Here is a 14,073-nt window from a genome sequence, read left to right as displayed (position 1 = left end):
CGTTATAGTCGATCCTGCGACTCCTACGCCTTCCGGACCGCGCGAGAATCGAGAAATTTTGAAGTTCCTCGCCGCCGACCAATCAGAGTCGGCTTTTCGGTCGTTTTGAGCCGCACTAAGCCTAAAGGGGCCCCATTTTTTGTTGAGTTGTTATATTATAGACTGTCGATTTGGTGTGGCGGCCGAGAGAGCGTGGTGTCATGAAGCCTTTAGCCCGATGGACCTCATTTCATTCGCTGTGCGGGCAACTGCCGTCCACTCCAATGCCACTATGATGACGATAGTACTTGGAGCGAGTTCAAAGCCGGTCATCGGGCTACCGTTCGTTGAGCTTCGCAAAGGGAAGAGAGGAAGAGAGTGACTCAAGCATGGTCACCAACTGAAATGCCTCAATACGGTGTGGCATCAACGACACCGCCTGCAGCATTCGACGAGGACAGCAGAATGGAGGTGCCGATTGCAAGTATACATGAGAATTAGCTGTGCTCGCTATCGTGAGTCATGCAGAGCGCCGGGCACACTCCGTCAAGTCTCCTTTAGCCGTTGCCATTCTCCGTCGTGAAATTCCTTTCCTTGCCCAAGTCTTCGGGACTGATGCGACCCAACAAGACTTCCATTATGCTGTAGGAGGCACCTGGGCGGATTAGCAAGGCATGCTTCCATCGTCGAAAACAGCGTCATTGGACGATTGCGACTTACCTGGTGCACCTGCAGGTAGCGTATGCCCAGCCAGTTGAATTTGATAGAAGGTGAGTCCGCGCTCGTGGCCCCATTTGCCGACGTAGCCAGCACCAGAAGGCGAGCCGGGAAGATCCTCGTGGTATGGCGAGAAGAAGCTATGACCAGGGAATTCCTTAAACCCTTGCCAACCATTCCATGTCATATTCTGCAGGACGAGAAGAGTTCCATTGGTGTTTAACAGAATGTCCAAGTTGCCACATCCAATAATTACCCGACCGAGCTTCTCAATGACAGTCTGCAGGACGCCGTTGTGGGCTGGCGGTTGAGAGAGATCTGCGTCGTACATACTAGTCAAGTTGGTCTGGTTTGGGAAGACCGGATGATGTGCACAGACTTCCCATGCCCAACCTTGTGGAACATGAAGCAGCTCTTGGACATCGCTGCGGTTGAAAAAGATTTTGTTGGGTTCGGGATTATAGTCGCTGTTCTCAAAATCAACATTGTCCGCATGTGTTAGGGCGAGGCGATACACTCACGACCCGATCGCGCCAAGCACTGATCCAGGTTTTGGGCAAGTATCGCTGATGTGGTAGATGTTGAAGCAGGGATTGGCGATAGAGGCCTCCCCGGCGACCCTGTCCAGCGTATCGCACGGGTCAAGGGTGTTGCTTTCTGAAGTGAAGAAGTTCTTCAGAACCGGAAACCTTTCTTGCGGAGCCGGAAATGTGAGATATTTATCCAGAAAAGACTTGTAGCCGCATTTCTCGTGTGTGGCCGTTAGGTTTTTCATGACAGTATCGTTCAAACCGAGCATATTCTGCCAGTATTGAGCAAAAGGAACGATAGTGGCGGCCTGCTGAGCAATAGCGTCGCCCACAATTGGGTCATTTATGTGAACACCCTTTAGGGGGAAGTCAGAGCTGTTTTTCTTGATGAATGCGTTACCGATGTAGGGCAAATAAAATCTGACGCGTCGTTAGCAGAGCGCATGAGCCAGCAAGACGGGTGTAGTACCCAGCATAGGACTCTCCCGTAAGGTAAATGTTCCAGCCTTTGATATCGAATGTCTCTGCGAACTGCTCGTAGAAGCTCACGAACTGTTCTCCAAGCTCGAATTCATTGGTGATATTGGGCTTTCCCTGCGTGAAGCCTACGCCAATCGGCTGCTCAACCCACATGACATTGGTAAGATTTCTCCAGTCGTAGGTGTTCTGCACCGGCTCTGGGACTCGTCAGACCCTGTACTTGCCAGTGTCCGTCCATTGTTCAAGATGGCATCGTTGCTTACTAGGAGTTCCATCGGACCAAGTAAAAGGGCCATTCTCGGTCAAAAGGCCGATGAGAGAGCTGCAGCCAGGTCCGCCATTGAACCTGCGATTCGCAACGATCAGCGCCCAAGCTTCAATTAGGTTCTTGCCCCCGTGACAATTGATTGTTCAGTGCTGAGACCGCCGTATCTCTCCATACATACCATATGGCAACCTCTTTCGGTCCCGTCTGATTCAGCGAGGGCCAAAACCAGAAAAAGTATTTTCTGGTCTCGTTCGTGGCTCCGGTGATGGGAAGAAGTCCTGAAGCGCCACTCAGCGCGAGATTGGTGCAAGAATCATACGCCCCATCGTACCTGCATACGACTCGCCAGGGTCAAAGTTGAGCTCCGGCAGCTTCTCGCCGTCCACGGCGAATTGTCTGGTCTTGTTGGTCAAGAAGCGCGTCGTTGATGGACCATTGAAGTTCTGATGGGTCTCGCGTCGCTCAGCTCGCGTGATGGCATTGGGGGGATGATCTGCGACGACAGCGTCCAGTATGCTGGTCAGAGCGATGAGGCTTGCTAACACACGCATCATGGCCTGTTGATCAGCACACAAGCTGCGAACTGATCGCGAGAGGGTGCCAGCTACTCCAGCAGACGGGATCCAAGACGTCGCGGTGCAGGCGGAGGTTGAATTCGTCCGCAGAAGGAGAGTTTGGAGGCGCAAGGGTATCACCGGCAAGGGTTGAAAATTGAAATCCACCCCAAGGTGCAAGGGTGTTAGACGACGCTGTTGCAAATAAAATGCCGAGTGTCGCTGTGATGATGTGATGATACACGCCGGGTTGCGCGAGGTCGAGCAGCAGTGTACCGGTCACACTACCACGACGAAGCCACAAGCACCGAAATGTAGCAGTGCTGCCTCGGCAACTGTGATGACATTGATACGGAGCCATCTGTGCTTCCACATCGATGCTGTGTGTTCATACCAATAGAATATGCCGACCTCTGACTCCAACGCACCTCCTTCGGCATGGTACACTGCTGATCCAGCCCGTGTGCGCGAAATCAACATTGGACGTGCGCTGCCGAAGCGGTATTTGTGGCTGATCGATCATTCGCCCTCTGTGATTGCAAGCAACATTGCTGAGATCCGCAAGGCAGCTTGAAGTCAGTTTGGTCGGGATGCTACCAAGATCAACTTCTTCAGGTCGTGCATGGGACTGGACAAAGCGCACGTGCACGAAATGGATATAGCTCAATACGAAAACTATACATCTCCAACGATTGTCGGTATCTCGCTAGAACGCAGCATGACATCGATCTGGAATATAGTGGTCGGCCAAAGCTCTGTCTTGATTAATGCACATTTTCAGCTTTGATGACACCTGCCAGCGGCTGTCAGCTTCCAGTCTCAATGATCCATCCTAGTCAATCTTCGCAGTGACCTTACCATTCTTCAGCGTCAACGTAGCGACGTACGCAGCTCGAACCTTCTGGTGGTTCCTGCGAAGATCACAGTCAGCTTTGCGTTCGAAGTTTCTGCACTTCTCCTTCTTCGCCCCCGGACCTGCTGGAGGAGCAAGGGATGGATCTTCCGTCTCATTCTTCGGCTGATAGACGTACCCATGCCACACAGCCTTATTTCCGTTGATAGCTATGTCCAGGCCACCAGGAGCTTTCATACCCATCGTGCCTGTTCCAAAAAGTCGGCCTCTGCGGATATATGGTCCAGTAATCTTATCTGCAATGGCGTATTGAACATCGTAGCCATCGGTCTGGTAACATTGTGACGAGAAGAACAGGACATATTTCCCATTCATGAAAGTCAAGACTGGAGCTTCGACATAAGGCCCGTCAGATGCAATGTTCGTCAGAATCTGTTTCGGAGAACCGATAAGGGTGTGGCCATCCTGACCGACTTGCTGGAGAAGAATTGGGGTTGGAACGATGGGTTTTACAGTGTTACCGCAAGCACCTCCGTGGCCAATGGCGTTGCCGTCGATTTTGTACACGACCCAACGTTTCCCTCCGTTATATTCGTCCGTGAAGCCCGCGATGTCGATTGCACCGCCCTGCTTAGTGGGACAAATCCAAGGCTCTTTAGAGTTGTCGACGAAAGGGTCAGTAATCTTCTTTGCGGTGGCGTAGGAAAGGCAATGGAGGTGAGGCATCTTCTTGTACGCTGCTGTATAGTAGAGCAAATAAGAGCCATCGTGGACTTGGACCACGTCTGGTGCCCACACGCGGGGAACTCCATCGACCCAGGCGGGAAGGTTAGGGAGAGCGTCGACGCCTTTTCTGAAGATGAACTTCTTCCAGTCGGTGGTTACTGCTCTTTGGATGTGAATCATCTTGCCGTCAACCTTGGCGTTTGTGGAGAACAGGTGCCAGCCTGTGGGTGTCTTGATAATTGCTGGATCAGGAAAGTTGACACCATTCATAATAGGAGTGGCCGTTGCTCGTTTGTATGGATTCGCATTGGTCGGTGCCAGGAAAGCCAGAGCGCACAGCGCGATCTCAGCTGCGGAGGTGCTGTACATATCGAAGAGACTGCGAACGATCTGGTATGAAGTCGGGGCTGTACAAAAAGGCCAAAATCACTGCATCTACTATCCGAAGCAGAGGCAGTCGTGGTGTTATTGCAACAGTGGGATATGTGCGAATTTGGTAGCGAATGTGGGTGCCAGAAGCGTGAATTCCTTTCGTTGTTACCGAATGAAAACGGAAATTCTCGAAGAGGAGAACATCGAAGCCATCTGGTATCGTTATTGTCTTTTTGCGATAAAGGCATTCTCTTTCTTCTGATAGCGTTATGAGATTCGCGTGTAATCAGGTACAAAGGAATGATAGTGATGGGTGGCCAGAACAGCGCTTTCCATGACGAAGTGGTGGCTTAACAAAGAAAGGAGTGGATGTCGAGAATGGAGCTCGAGAACTCGACACGCTGTGACATTGGCTTGGCGGGAGAGGATCATGTTGTGCTGATGAGGAAATACCTACGATCAAACCTAGCTCTGGCAAGGCGTTGCATCAATCGCCGCATCGCCTCATGAAATATTCGCAATTTTTCTGACGGCGACCAGCCCCTGCGCCCTGCGCCCCGGCGTTGTTAGATCTCAGGTTGTATCGCGACCGGACAGTGTACGAGAGAAGCGCGCGCAGCTCCTCATGTATTCGAAAGGGAGCTTGATTTGACCGCAGGATCAGGCCTAGCGCCAATCTTTGTTCGGGTCGATGCGATGCATGGCGAAAATGTGTGCTGTTTTGTGCGAGATCCACACGATTCAGCGAGCAGGTATACGCTTTGCTCGGAACTCCGCTTTGAAGTCGCTGAATGCAAAAGAAAGCCCCATTGCCATCGTGCAGATAAGACTGCTGTGATCGGCGCGGCTGTGCTCGAGCAAGCAGGCCCCTGCCAGCTGCTTATCAGATGCCAAAGGGTGTTATAGTGGTCCTTGTGGTGGTATTCGAGGTCGCACTTTTCGAAAGACCTTCTGGTGGAGGATCGTATGTTGCCGATGGGACTGAACCTCAGTTGAACCACGTTGACAGACCATCCCGCGAGCTGTAAGCTCATGATCCCACCCGAGGTCAAGTGTGAAATCTCTTGATCGAGACGATCACCGCACTCGGCTGGTTGCGAGCGTCAAAGACATAGCTCTAGGCATCCCCATGTGGCCTTCGTACGTCCATTTTGTGCAAGTAAGCTCACACATCTGCTACGACGTCGTCTGGGTTCTCTCCAACCATTTCGGCAACTCTTCTGACCACTCCCTTGAGAGCAGCACAAGCAGGTGAGTCACCAAAGTTGTCAAAGAAGCTTTCGCCATAGTCACAGGCCATGCCGATCCTAGGATCCAGTGGTACTGAGCCCAAGAAAGGTATGCTCGTCTCCTTTGCCAGTCGTCTCCCTCCACCGGTAGTTGCTCTGAAGATTTCGGATTGGTGCGTGCACTTTGGACACACAAAGCCGCTCATATTCTCGACGAGTCCAATGATCTTGATGCCAGCTTTCTTGCAGAAGTCAATCTCCTTTCGGACGTCCAATAAGCTGACTTCTTGAGGTGTCGTTAGCAGAACGGCTCCATCTATGCCAGATTCTTTCAGCAAGCTGTTCACGCTAATATGTTCGTCAGTCGTTCCCGGCGGGGTGTCGACGACGAGATAGTCCATTTGTCCCCACTCGACATCCTTCAAAAACTGCTTAATAAGTCCAGTTTTCTTGTTACCTCTCCAGATGAGTGCATCGTCTCGATTGGGAAGCATGAATTGAACACTCATGACTCCGAGGTTGTCGCTCACCCAGACTGGCTCCCAGCCGGTGTTCGTCACGTGTATCGTTTCGCGTTCCACGCCCATCATTTTTGGTATCGAGGGGCCGCAAATGTCAGTGTCCATTATACCGACCAGGCTGTCGGGATTCGAAGCGAAGGCATGCGCAAGCATGGTCGTGAATGTGCTCTTGCCGACGCCCCCTTTGCCCGACAAGACCAAAATCTTATGCCTCACATGTGCCAGCCGCTGAGTGATGATAGGAATATCTGGATCGGGTCCTTTTGGCGTTTGTGAAGCACATATTTGCTGATTTGGACAGCCGACGCAGGCATCAGCTTTCCCAGCAGTCTCGCCCTCCGGACCGGGACAATGCTCAGGCTCAGGGGCTACTAATGACGGTTTCGCCTTGGATGCTGCGTCTAGTGCATCGTCCACCGGTTGGATAGGCTCAGGCTCCTCCAGCGACGGCGCCATGCTGCTTGTAGACCGGATCTAGAGGGTGTGTAGCGCTTCAGACCGCGAGAGGGAGGGGAGGGCTGGTTGAAGGAGTTCCCAGGAGGCAGTGAAGCCTTCGAAGGTGGGAAGCGCAGGGTAGGATTATGTACAGACTGAGGATTTGCACGATACAGACTAACGGATTGTGGTTTGTGCTGTGGGTGCGCGTCAAAGGCGAAGTGTAAGTGGGTGGATGCAGAGATGACGTCGCCGAGCACATTCCGCGATGCGATGCCTCCTCACAGCGCAGCGCAGCGCAGCAAGAGGCCAAAAAACGCTCAGCAGCGTACGCGCACCTCACCTCAGCAATGGCATTGGGTGTCCACGACTAACTTATGCGGCGTCAACCGCTTTCAGAAGCGCGGCCTTCGACTCGCTCGACTCCATTGAGCTAATGCACGGCCTCGTCGATATCTACCTCGCCGCCTTCAAAGTGTGCGAGCGCGCCAGCTTCGAAGCGACTCCTGAAGGCCGATAATTACGCGCAAGTGGCCATGGAGTCCATCAAGGCCATGCCAGCCATGCCATGCCCAAGTCGGCCATCTCAGCTTGACGGCTGACGGCATCGCGAAGTCGGCATCTGGTCCTGCCAGGCAAGGAAGGGGAGGGCGGGCACATCGTGCGCTGGCTGGCTGGCCGAGAATGTTAGCAAAGACTTGGACAGCACATCATGGACGGGAGCAGTATCATCCACGGGCGCATGTTGGCAAGAGCAGGAGCATGGCATGTGGAAGAGCACAAGACATCGCAACTGCAATGGCCGGGCGTTGAGCCGGCCCATGTGCCCGCGCGCGTGAAAGAGAAGCAGCAGCTACCATACGCGGACAACAATGGAGCTGTGTCGGACGTGTCGATGAGCTGGACAGCGTTACCTAGACAGCGAGAGACGGGGGCCTCTGGAGGCTTCTATGCACATGCTGCCGAGCACGGCGGCTTCAACATATGACGCTCCTGCCACCCTCCAGCATCTGTGAGTCTCTGGGTTGGATGAAGGCGTTCCATAATCCTGCTGCGATTGCCTCTTCTGAACGAAAGCACATGTGCCCATCTCCGGTGCCATCGCTCCGGTAGAAGGCGTTACCATTGCGACGGCCGCGTAGACGACACCCTCGCCGCAAATCAGACACCGAACGTTCCATCATCGTTAATCGTGAAGCATCCCAGCATCTATCAATTCCCACATTTGGCAGAGCCTAGCCGGGCGGGCTAGGTCAGTTAGTCGGGTCCGATCAGGAAGACGCACAGACCCAGTCGCTTTGTTCATCTCACTCGAAGCGGGTCCGATGTTGCCTTGCAATTACTGCATGTATTTCACGGTCTTTGAGGCTGAGTGACCTGTCAGAAAATGCTTACTGACATTTCGCTCCCAGTAACACCGCGGCCATGAAACCCACGAAACCACGAGTGGCCGACCTAACATTGCTGTCCCAACCATAGATGCGTCTGTGCTTGAAGCAAGTCGACAAATGGCGCCGCTTTGTCTTTGTCGCATTCAGGGCATGACGGCTTCCAGCGTGGCAATTCCCGAAGGTCAAAGAAATTCTTTGTCCACACGCAGCCACCGCGGCAAGTAGGCGCAAGAAATAGCATCTCATTTGATTGTCTTGAAAGCTTCTCCAAGCCCAAGAGGCGGCTCAGAAAGGACTCTCCTCGAGCTCAAGGTACATTAGAGGCATTGGTTCATCATTAAATGCCATCTTGCGTAGTGTAGACAGCCTCTGCGCCGCCCGAGCCGGCCTCTTGCGCTCAAGAACTCGTCCCGCTCGCCCCGAGCAGATCTGGAGAACAATCGTACAAGATGTCTTTCTCAGCGCCAGTTCGGCCTGACATGCTCGCACTACTTTATGGCCAACACCAAAGCTACACCGCAGAGCTCGGGCAGACTCACCAGAAACTGAGTAAGCAGTACAAGAAAATGTCTAAGGTCGAGCGAGTCCTTTCCGAAAGACAAGATCGACATCTGTCTAGGGAGGAGAGAAAAAAGTGGCAGTACTCTCGCGTCTTGACCAAGCGCAACATCGCGGTCATGGAATTTCAGCAAGCGAGACTTCATGACATGCTGAGACAATGTAACGATCTGATTGCGTCCTTCGAACATGGCGGCGGCGCAACCCACAATTCTCCGATGACTCCTTGGGGTGCAGCGGCAACGGATCTATCGTCCCAGCAACTTCCACCATCTCCATTTCTGTTCACGCCATTCAGCCCGATCGCCTTCTCTCCGTATACTGCGGTGCCAGCATTCCCGCACAGACCTAGCTTTGGTGGCGCTTCTACTTCTGCCGAAGGCATACCGCAATACTGGGACTTGTCCATGCTGTCGGAACCACAGCGTGAGAGAAGACTAAGTTCGCCCTATGCTACCGGATCTTCCGCCGCCGATAGTGGCTTCTACGAGCCACATGCATTGCGGCACGGAGTGGGGAACAGCCTCAATGAAGATGCCCCTGCCACTGACGCACGAGGCCATGTGTACGCCCACGAGTTGATGTCTCCTCTTGCTCCTGAGTTTGTGTTCGGAGGTGGCGACAGCCATGAACTTCACTCGCCCATCTCTTCGGCTACTTCTGGAATCACAGAAAGGGATCAAGTGCCGGATTTGGTGATCCTATCGCCTGCCAAGCTGGGTGCATCGACGGAAAATGCAAAGATAAACTCTCACAAGCGGTGTTACTCTGAAAATGCTATTCAGCTTGACAATGACAGCCACCTGGCCACGCCCGTGGCTTCATCTGTGACCAAGCGAGGCACCAGTGTTGGGCCCGCTCCGGTCGGGAGGAAGATAATGCGCGAGGATGAGCAATGCGATGGACGCCAGGATGTGGGGACGACGACGACGGAAGAGTAGCAAATGTTCAGAGTGAAGTCATTGGAATAGATACATAGCACCTTCGTATAGACCCCTCGGCACCAAACAAGCAGCGCGTCAGACGTGTAATTGTGACTAGTGCCATTGCCGGAGGAGTTCGGCACCACGCCATGGCCGTCGCCATCGCCATCGCCATCGCCATCGCCATCGCCATCGCCATCGGGCTGTGGTTGGATGGTTGCTTTGCGTTCAGCCTCACCTTCAGGCCGTGACCTCACCTGTCCAGCGTCCACTGCTCCTCCTTTTCTTCCCACTCCCACGCCCACTCCCACTCCCACCATGCGCGTGGGGATCTCGCGACTGCAGCTTCTATTCTTTCTCTCGCCTCGCCTCGCCTCGCCTCGCCTTGTGCCCGCCGTCCGGGATCTCGTGTCGACGGAGGATTCTCGCGCCGTGTCACGCTGGCGAGCTGGCGAGGCGCGATGCAGATCCAGTGGGCAAGGGCCCCGGTCACGCCAATCCCAATGCAGCATGCTGCCACTCAGCCTCAACGGCATCGCATCGCATCGCATCGCATCGCATCGCATCGCATCGCGTCCGAACAAGCACGTCACGTGCCGTCGGCGTTGCACGACTTCTCACAACGCCGCCTGTCACTTGGTGCGGACAATAGAACTAAGACACGTCAGGGCGTGAGACAAGGCCCGAATAATGCAGGCGCGTCCCGTGCATCAATGATCAGACACGATGCGATGCGATGCGAACAATACGTAATCCACTCGACGATGTACGCCATCTTGCCCATCAAGGAGCCGAGGACCTGGCTACTGCCATGTACATGATCTGATGGAGGTCGCGGCCCGATCTCCAGGAGAAGTGACACCGGCTCGGCTGAGTACCCCATGTCTCTGTCCCCGACGCCTGGTTCAGAGCGGCCCGATGCAGCCATGCGCATTTACGATGGAACCTGAAACGAGCGACGTTCGGCCGTTTGGGCCTCAAGCCTCTACGGCACCCGGCATGTTTCCGCTTGATCACTACGCTGAAGCCGGCTGAGCACAAACGAGAGCCATCTGTAACATGGACTGCCTCGTGACAGCAGCCGCGGCACTGCTCAAAATAGGCGGGCCTGCCTCTCAACACGCCGTGCTCCATGTTGTTCCCATTTGGGTCTGTTGGGTCTGCTTGACAGATGGTCATGGCCGAGATGCATATCCACTCTGTCATTTCCATTCATTTGGCAGGGGACGTGAGTGATTGTTTGTCCCTTACCTCCTCCGCCACTGCGCGCGATTTCCTTGCCTGGAAATCATCCCTGCCGACAATTGGCGTGCGGCTTCCTGCATACCAGCAAACACACGCACAACTCAACTTTCACATCGACACGCAGGTCAAACGTGTTCCTGCAACGTCATCTGGGTCTGGTCGAGCCCACTGTTTCCAATTTTTGCTTTTGGTGAGGACCTGGATGTTGGGCCAGGCACCAGATCCATAAGATCTTGCTCCGCCTCGCTGCATCTGCTTGCGGGAACTGTACTTTGCGTGCGTCGTTTGTCACCCTTTTGGAAAGCATTGGGCTCAGGAGGAAGAAGACGATCAAGATGGCCACTCCACCAAACGAGCCACCCTTTCTCCCTCCCCGAAAACCAAAGTCGACTCCAGATCTGCGGGCGACGCGATCAAGTCGATTCTCATCGCCAAACTACTTTCCACCTCGCCGACCTACTCCAACTGCTTCACCATCATTGAGTAGGTCCTCCACCATTCGAAGGGATGTCGATGCAGTCGCTGGTGCAGACGATCGACCTTGGACCGCTTCATCTTCTGCAACGCATGTGAATGCCGAGGCATATGATAGGCTACATCGTCCTCGACCTGCGTTCGACAGCAACCGAGACGTCATTCGCCCAGTAACACATGCTTCACGCTTACCATCGGGCAACGGTGTTGCTCGGCATTCTTCACTTCGCTTCGAGAGCGGCCTCTCGCGTAGTCTGCGGAAGTCAATCGCCCCTGCCGCAAACATGGACTTCTCGCAGTCACATACGTCGCTTGAAAGACCTGGTAGCAGGCCGCGAAGCCATCCTCCCTCTCGAACCAACTTCAGCTTTCTCGGTCACGGACAGGGTACAGACGATCAAGCTTCCTCATCAACTGCGCAGCCTTCCGACGACGATATCTGGCGATTGCCGCCTTTACAACAGCCCTCGATTAGCAGGAGTAGCTCTCAACATTCTTCCATGATGCGACCTAAGCCAAAGCCATCCTTCACGAGACTTCAATCCCTCGACAACTTCATCATGTGGAAGGAAGAGAAAGCGGAGTGGAGGCGCGCATCATCTCTTATGCAGTCCGGCCTCGGGGATTCAGACGAGCAGCAGTATTACGAGCGAGAGCCGACGATTCGCTCCGAGCCCGATACTGTTGTCCAAGGTGCAGACCAGATCATCGATGAGAAGGGAGAGGAGCTTGAGACTGCCCGCAATTCTCCAACCCCATCTGAAGACGATGAACGTGATGAGGAGGATGTAGTGCAGCAGCCAAAATCGCGCTTCCGACATTCGTTCTCGGAAGTTGGTTTCTGCTTCACCATCGCCATGACACAGTTCCTCGCGGAATACATGATCTCTGGATTTGCAATTGAGCTTCCAAAGATCCTCGAAATCTACGGTGCAATCGACGTTGGTCCGGGTTCCATGGGCACTTTCTGGCCCGCGTCGCTTCTCTCGCTAATCTTGTCCGCCACATTGCTTGTCTTCGCGCGCATCTCCGACATGTACGGAGGCTATCTACCATTCATGTTTGGCGTTGTCTGGCTGGGCATTTGGTCTATCATTGCCGGCTTTGCATCGTCCTTCACCGACGGATCTGGCATCACAATCCTCGACGTCGCTAGAGCTATGCAAGGACTCGCGATCGCGGCATTCATCCCAAGCACTTTCTCGATGATCGGAAGTATCTATACTGAAGGACCACGAAAGAACCTTGTGCTCGGTCTGTACGCAGGATGTGCGCCGCTAGGCTTCTTCGCCGGATTTCTGGTCGCCGGTGCGTTGCCAGACAGTGCTCCAGGCTGGTACTTCTGGATCGCTGCGATCCTGGCTTTCATCACAGCAATGACAGCATACTTGACCGTGCCTCATGATCGAACGAATCGCGAGATGCTAGGCTTGAAGATGGATTGGCTGGGCAGCTTCCTGATAACCGGCGGTCTCATCTTGGTGGCATATGCGCTTGCCGTAGAGCCATATGCCAACCAATTCGACCGCGAGAGATCCGGATGGACGTTCCCAATGGTCCTAGGTCCGCTAATTTCAGGCCTTGGGTGTCTCTGCGCCGCATTTTGGGTCGAAGGCTGGTTGGCCACCTGTCCATTATTGCCGTTCGACTTCTTCCGGCCCAAGAGCGTCAAGGCCTTCTCTCTCGCCTGCCTCTGCTTCTATGCTTCGTACGGTGTCTGGCTGTACGAATCGGCAAGCTTCTTTAGCAGCGATGCCGCGACCGGGATCGAAGGCGGCATCCGAGGCGTCACTCTTGCAGCATGGTATACGCCAACAGCGGTCGGAGGTCTGATCCTTTGTATCGTTGGTGGCTCGATGATTCATATCGTGCCAGTCATGATGCTCCTTCTCATTTCAGGGCTGGCGTGGATCGGAGCACCACTGCTCTTGGCACTCTGCCCGCTCCCAATGAACTACTGGGCTTTCGTCATGCCATCCATGCTCTGCGCGACAATCGGCATCGACTTGACGTTCACAGTATCCACGATCTTCCTTTCGGCCGTCTCACCACTTCGTCACCAAGGGCTCGCTGGCGCCGTCTCTTCGATTCTGGTCAATCTGGCCATGTCATTCTCGCTTTCCATCTCCGAGATCGTGGCGCTAAAAGCGGAGAGCACAATTGCTCTCCCGCGCAATGCTTCGGATGCAGTGGCGAAAGGCACGGATTCCAAAAGGGAGATTTGGGGCTACCAAGCCGCCTTCATCTATGCTGCTGCCTCGGCCGGGCTGGGACTTATCGTTTGCATTTTATTTGTAAGGATATCGAGGAAAGTGGTGAAGGGTGAGAAGGATTCTTCCGCCATGATTGATGTGGAGAGGCCGAGGGCTACGAGCAGTGAGGTTAGCACGCTGGTTGAGGTAGCTCGTGCGTAAGATGATGACTGAGCGACTGGGCTTGCTTTTCGGATTGGCGTTGTCGCAAGATGGGAAATGCTTCACAGCACTGTCTGTACATATACAAAACGGGCGAGACGGCCGAGCGGGAGCAGAAAGGTTGTGGTATAGGAGTTGGCAGTTGGCGATCGGACGTGGCCGTCTGGTTGATGTCCTGCAAAGCTTTGCCGTTTTCGTGCCGCACAGTCATCAAGGCCCATTATTATTGGAAGGCGCAAGGAGCGCTGTGGAGGCAGGCTCGTGCGTTGACCTTATCACAACCTCACCTCATGTTTTTGACGCTTCCGTGACCGCGGCTGTATGTGCGATGTCGTCATGGATGCGAAGGCTTGGCAGTGGGCAAGCAGCGGCAGGCTCAAGACGTGCGTGAAGCAAAGCAGCAA

At 54.1% G+C, this 14,073-nt stretch overlaps 5 protein-coding genes across 5 annotated transcripts; 2 read left to right on the top strand and 3 right to left on the bottom strand.

Moving 5' to 3' along the window:
• Positions 1-536: 536 nt before the first annotated feature.
• MYCFIDRAFT_37055 (uncharacterized protein) lies at positions 537-2,525 on the bottom strand (the record flags this gene model as incomplete). The annotated part of the gene is made up of 7 exons (XM_007932330.1): positions 537-634; positions 700-1,163; positions 1,218-1,646; positions 1,696-1,903; positions 1,970-2,052; positions 2,153-2,252; positions 2,306-2,525. The coding sequence occupies 7 exons, from the start codon at positions 2,523-2,525 to the stop codon at positions 537-539; spliced, it is 1,602 nt and encodes a 533-aa protein (XP_007930521.1).
• A 1,030-nt stretch (positions 2,526-3,555) lies between these two features.
• Positions 3,556-4,413, bottom strand: MYCFIDRAFT_5825 (glycoside hydrolase family 43 protein; the record flags this gene model as incomplete). Its single annotated transcript, XM_007932279.1, has 1 exon — positions 3,556-4,413. A coding segment is annotated over one exon (858 nt), but the record flags the coding sequence as incomplete, so codon positions are not given.
• A 1,162-nt stretch (positions 4,414-5,575) lies between these two features.
• On the bottom strand, positions 5,576-6,685 carry MYCFIDRAFT_205054 (uncharacterized protein; the record flags this gene model as incomplete). Its single annotated transcript, XM_007932644.1, has 1 exon — positions 5,576-6,685. One exon carries the CDS (start codon positions 6,683-6,685, stop codon positions 5,645-5,647), a length of 1,041 nt encoding a protein of 346 aa, XP_007930835.1. The 3' UTR covers positions 5,576-5,644.
• A 1,819-nt stretch (positions 6,686-8,504) lies between these two features.
• Positions 8,505-9,554, top strand: MYCFIDRAFT_80873 (uncharacterized protein; the record flags this gene model as incomplete). Its single annotated transcript, XM_007932643.1, has 1 exon — positions 8,505-9,554. One exon carries the CDS (start codon positions 8,505-8,507, stop codon positions 9,552-9,554), a length of 1,050 nt encoding a protein of 349 aa, XP_007930834.1.
• Positions 9,555-12,067: 2,513 nt separating this feature from the next.
• MYCFIDRAFT_167847 (uncharacterized protein) lies at positions 12,068-13,871 on the top strand. Its single transcript, XM_007932642.1, has one exon. The coding sequence runs from the start codon at positions 12,113-12,115 to the stop codon at positions 13,667-13,669; it is 1,557 nt and encodes a 518-aa protein (XP_007930833.1). The 5' UTR covers positions 12,068-12,112; the 3' UTR covers positions 13,670-13,871.
• Positions 13,872-14,073: the final 202 nt, after the last annotated feature.

The sequence above is a fragment of the Pseudocercospora fijiensis genome (genome assembly GCF_000340215.1).
Source record: "Pseudocercospora fijiensis CIRAD86 unplaced genomic scaffold MYCFIscaffold_9, whole genome shotgun sequence".
Classification (NCBI taxonomy): domain Eukaryota; kingdom Fungi; phylum Ascomycota; class Dothideomycetes; order Mycosphaerellales; family Mycosphaerellaceae; genus Pseudocercospora; species Pseudocercospora fijiensis.
The sequence above is the reverse complement of the archived record's forward strand: the minus strand, read 5'-3'. Positions and strand labels throughout refer to the sequence as shown.

What these genes read in the sequence shown, in the direction of transcription:
- MYCFIDRAFT_167847 (XM_007932642.1), top strand. Translation starts at nt 12,113, where the DNA reads ATGACACAGTTCCTCGCGGAATACATGATCTCTGGATTTGCAATTGAG.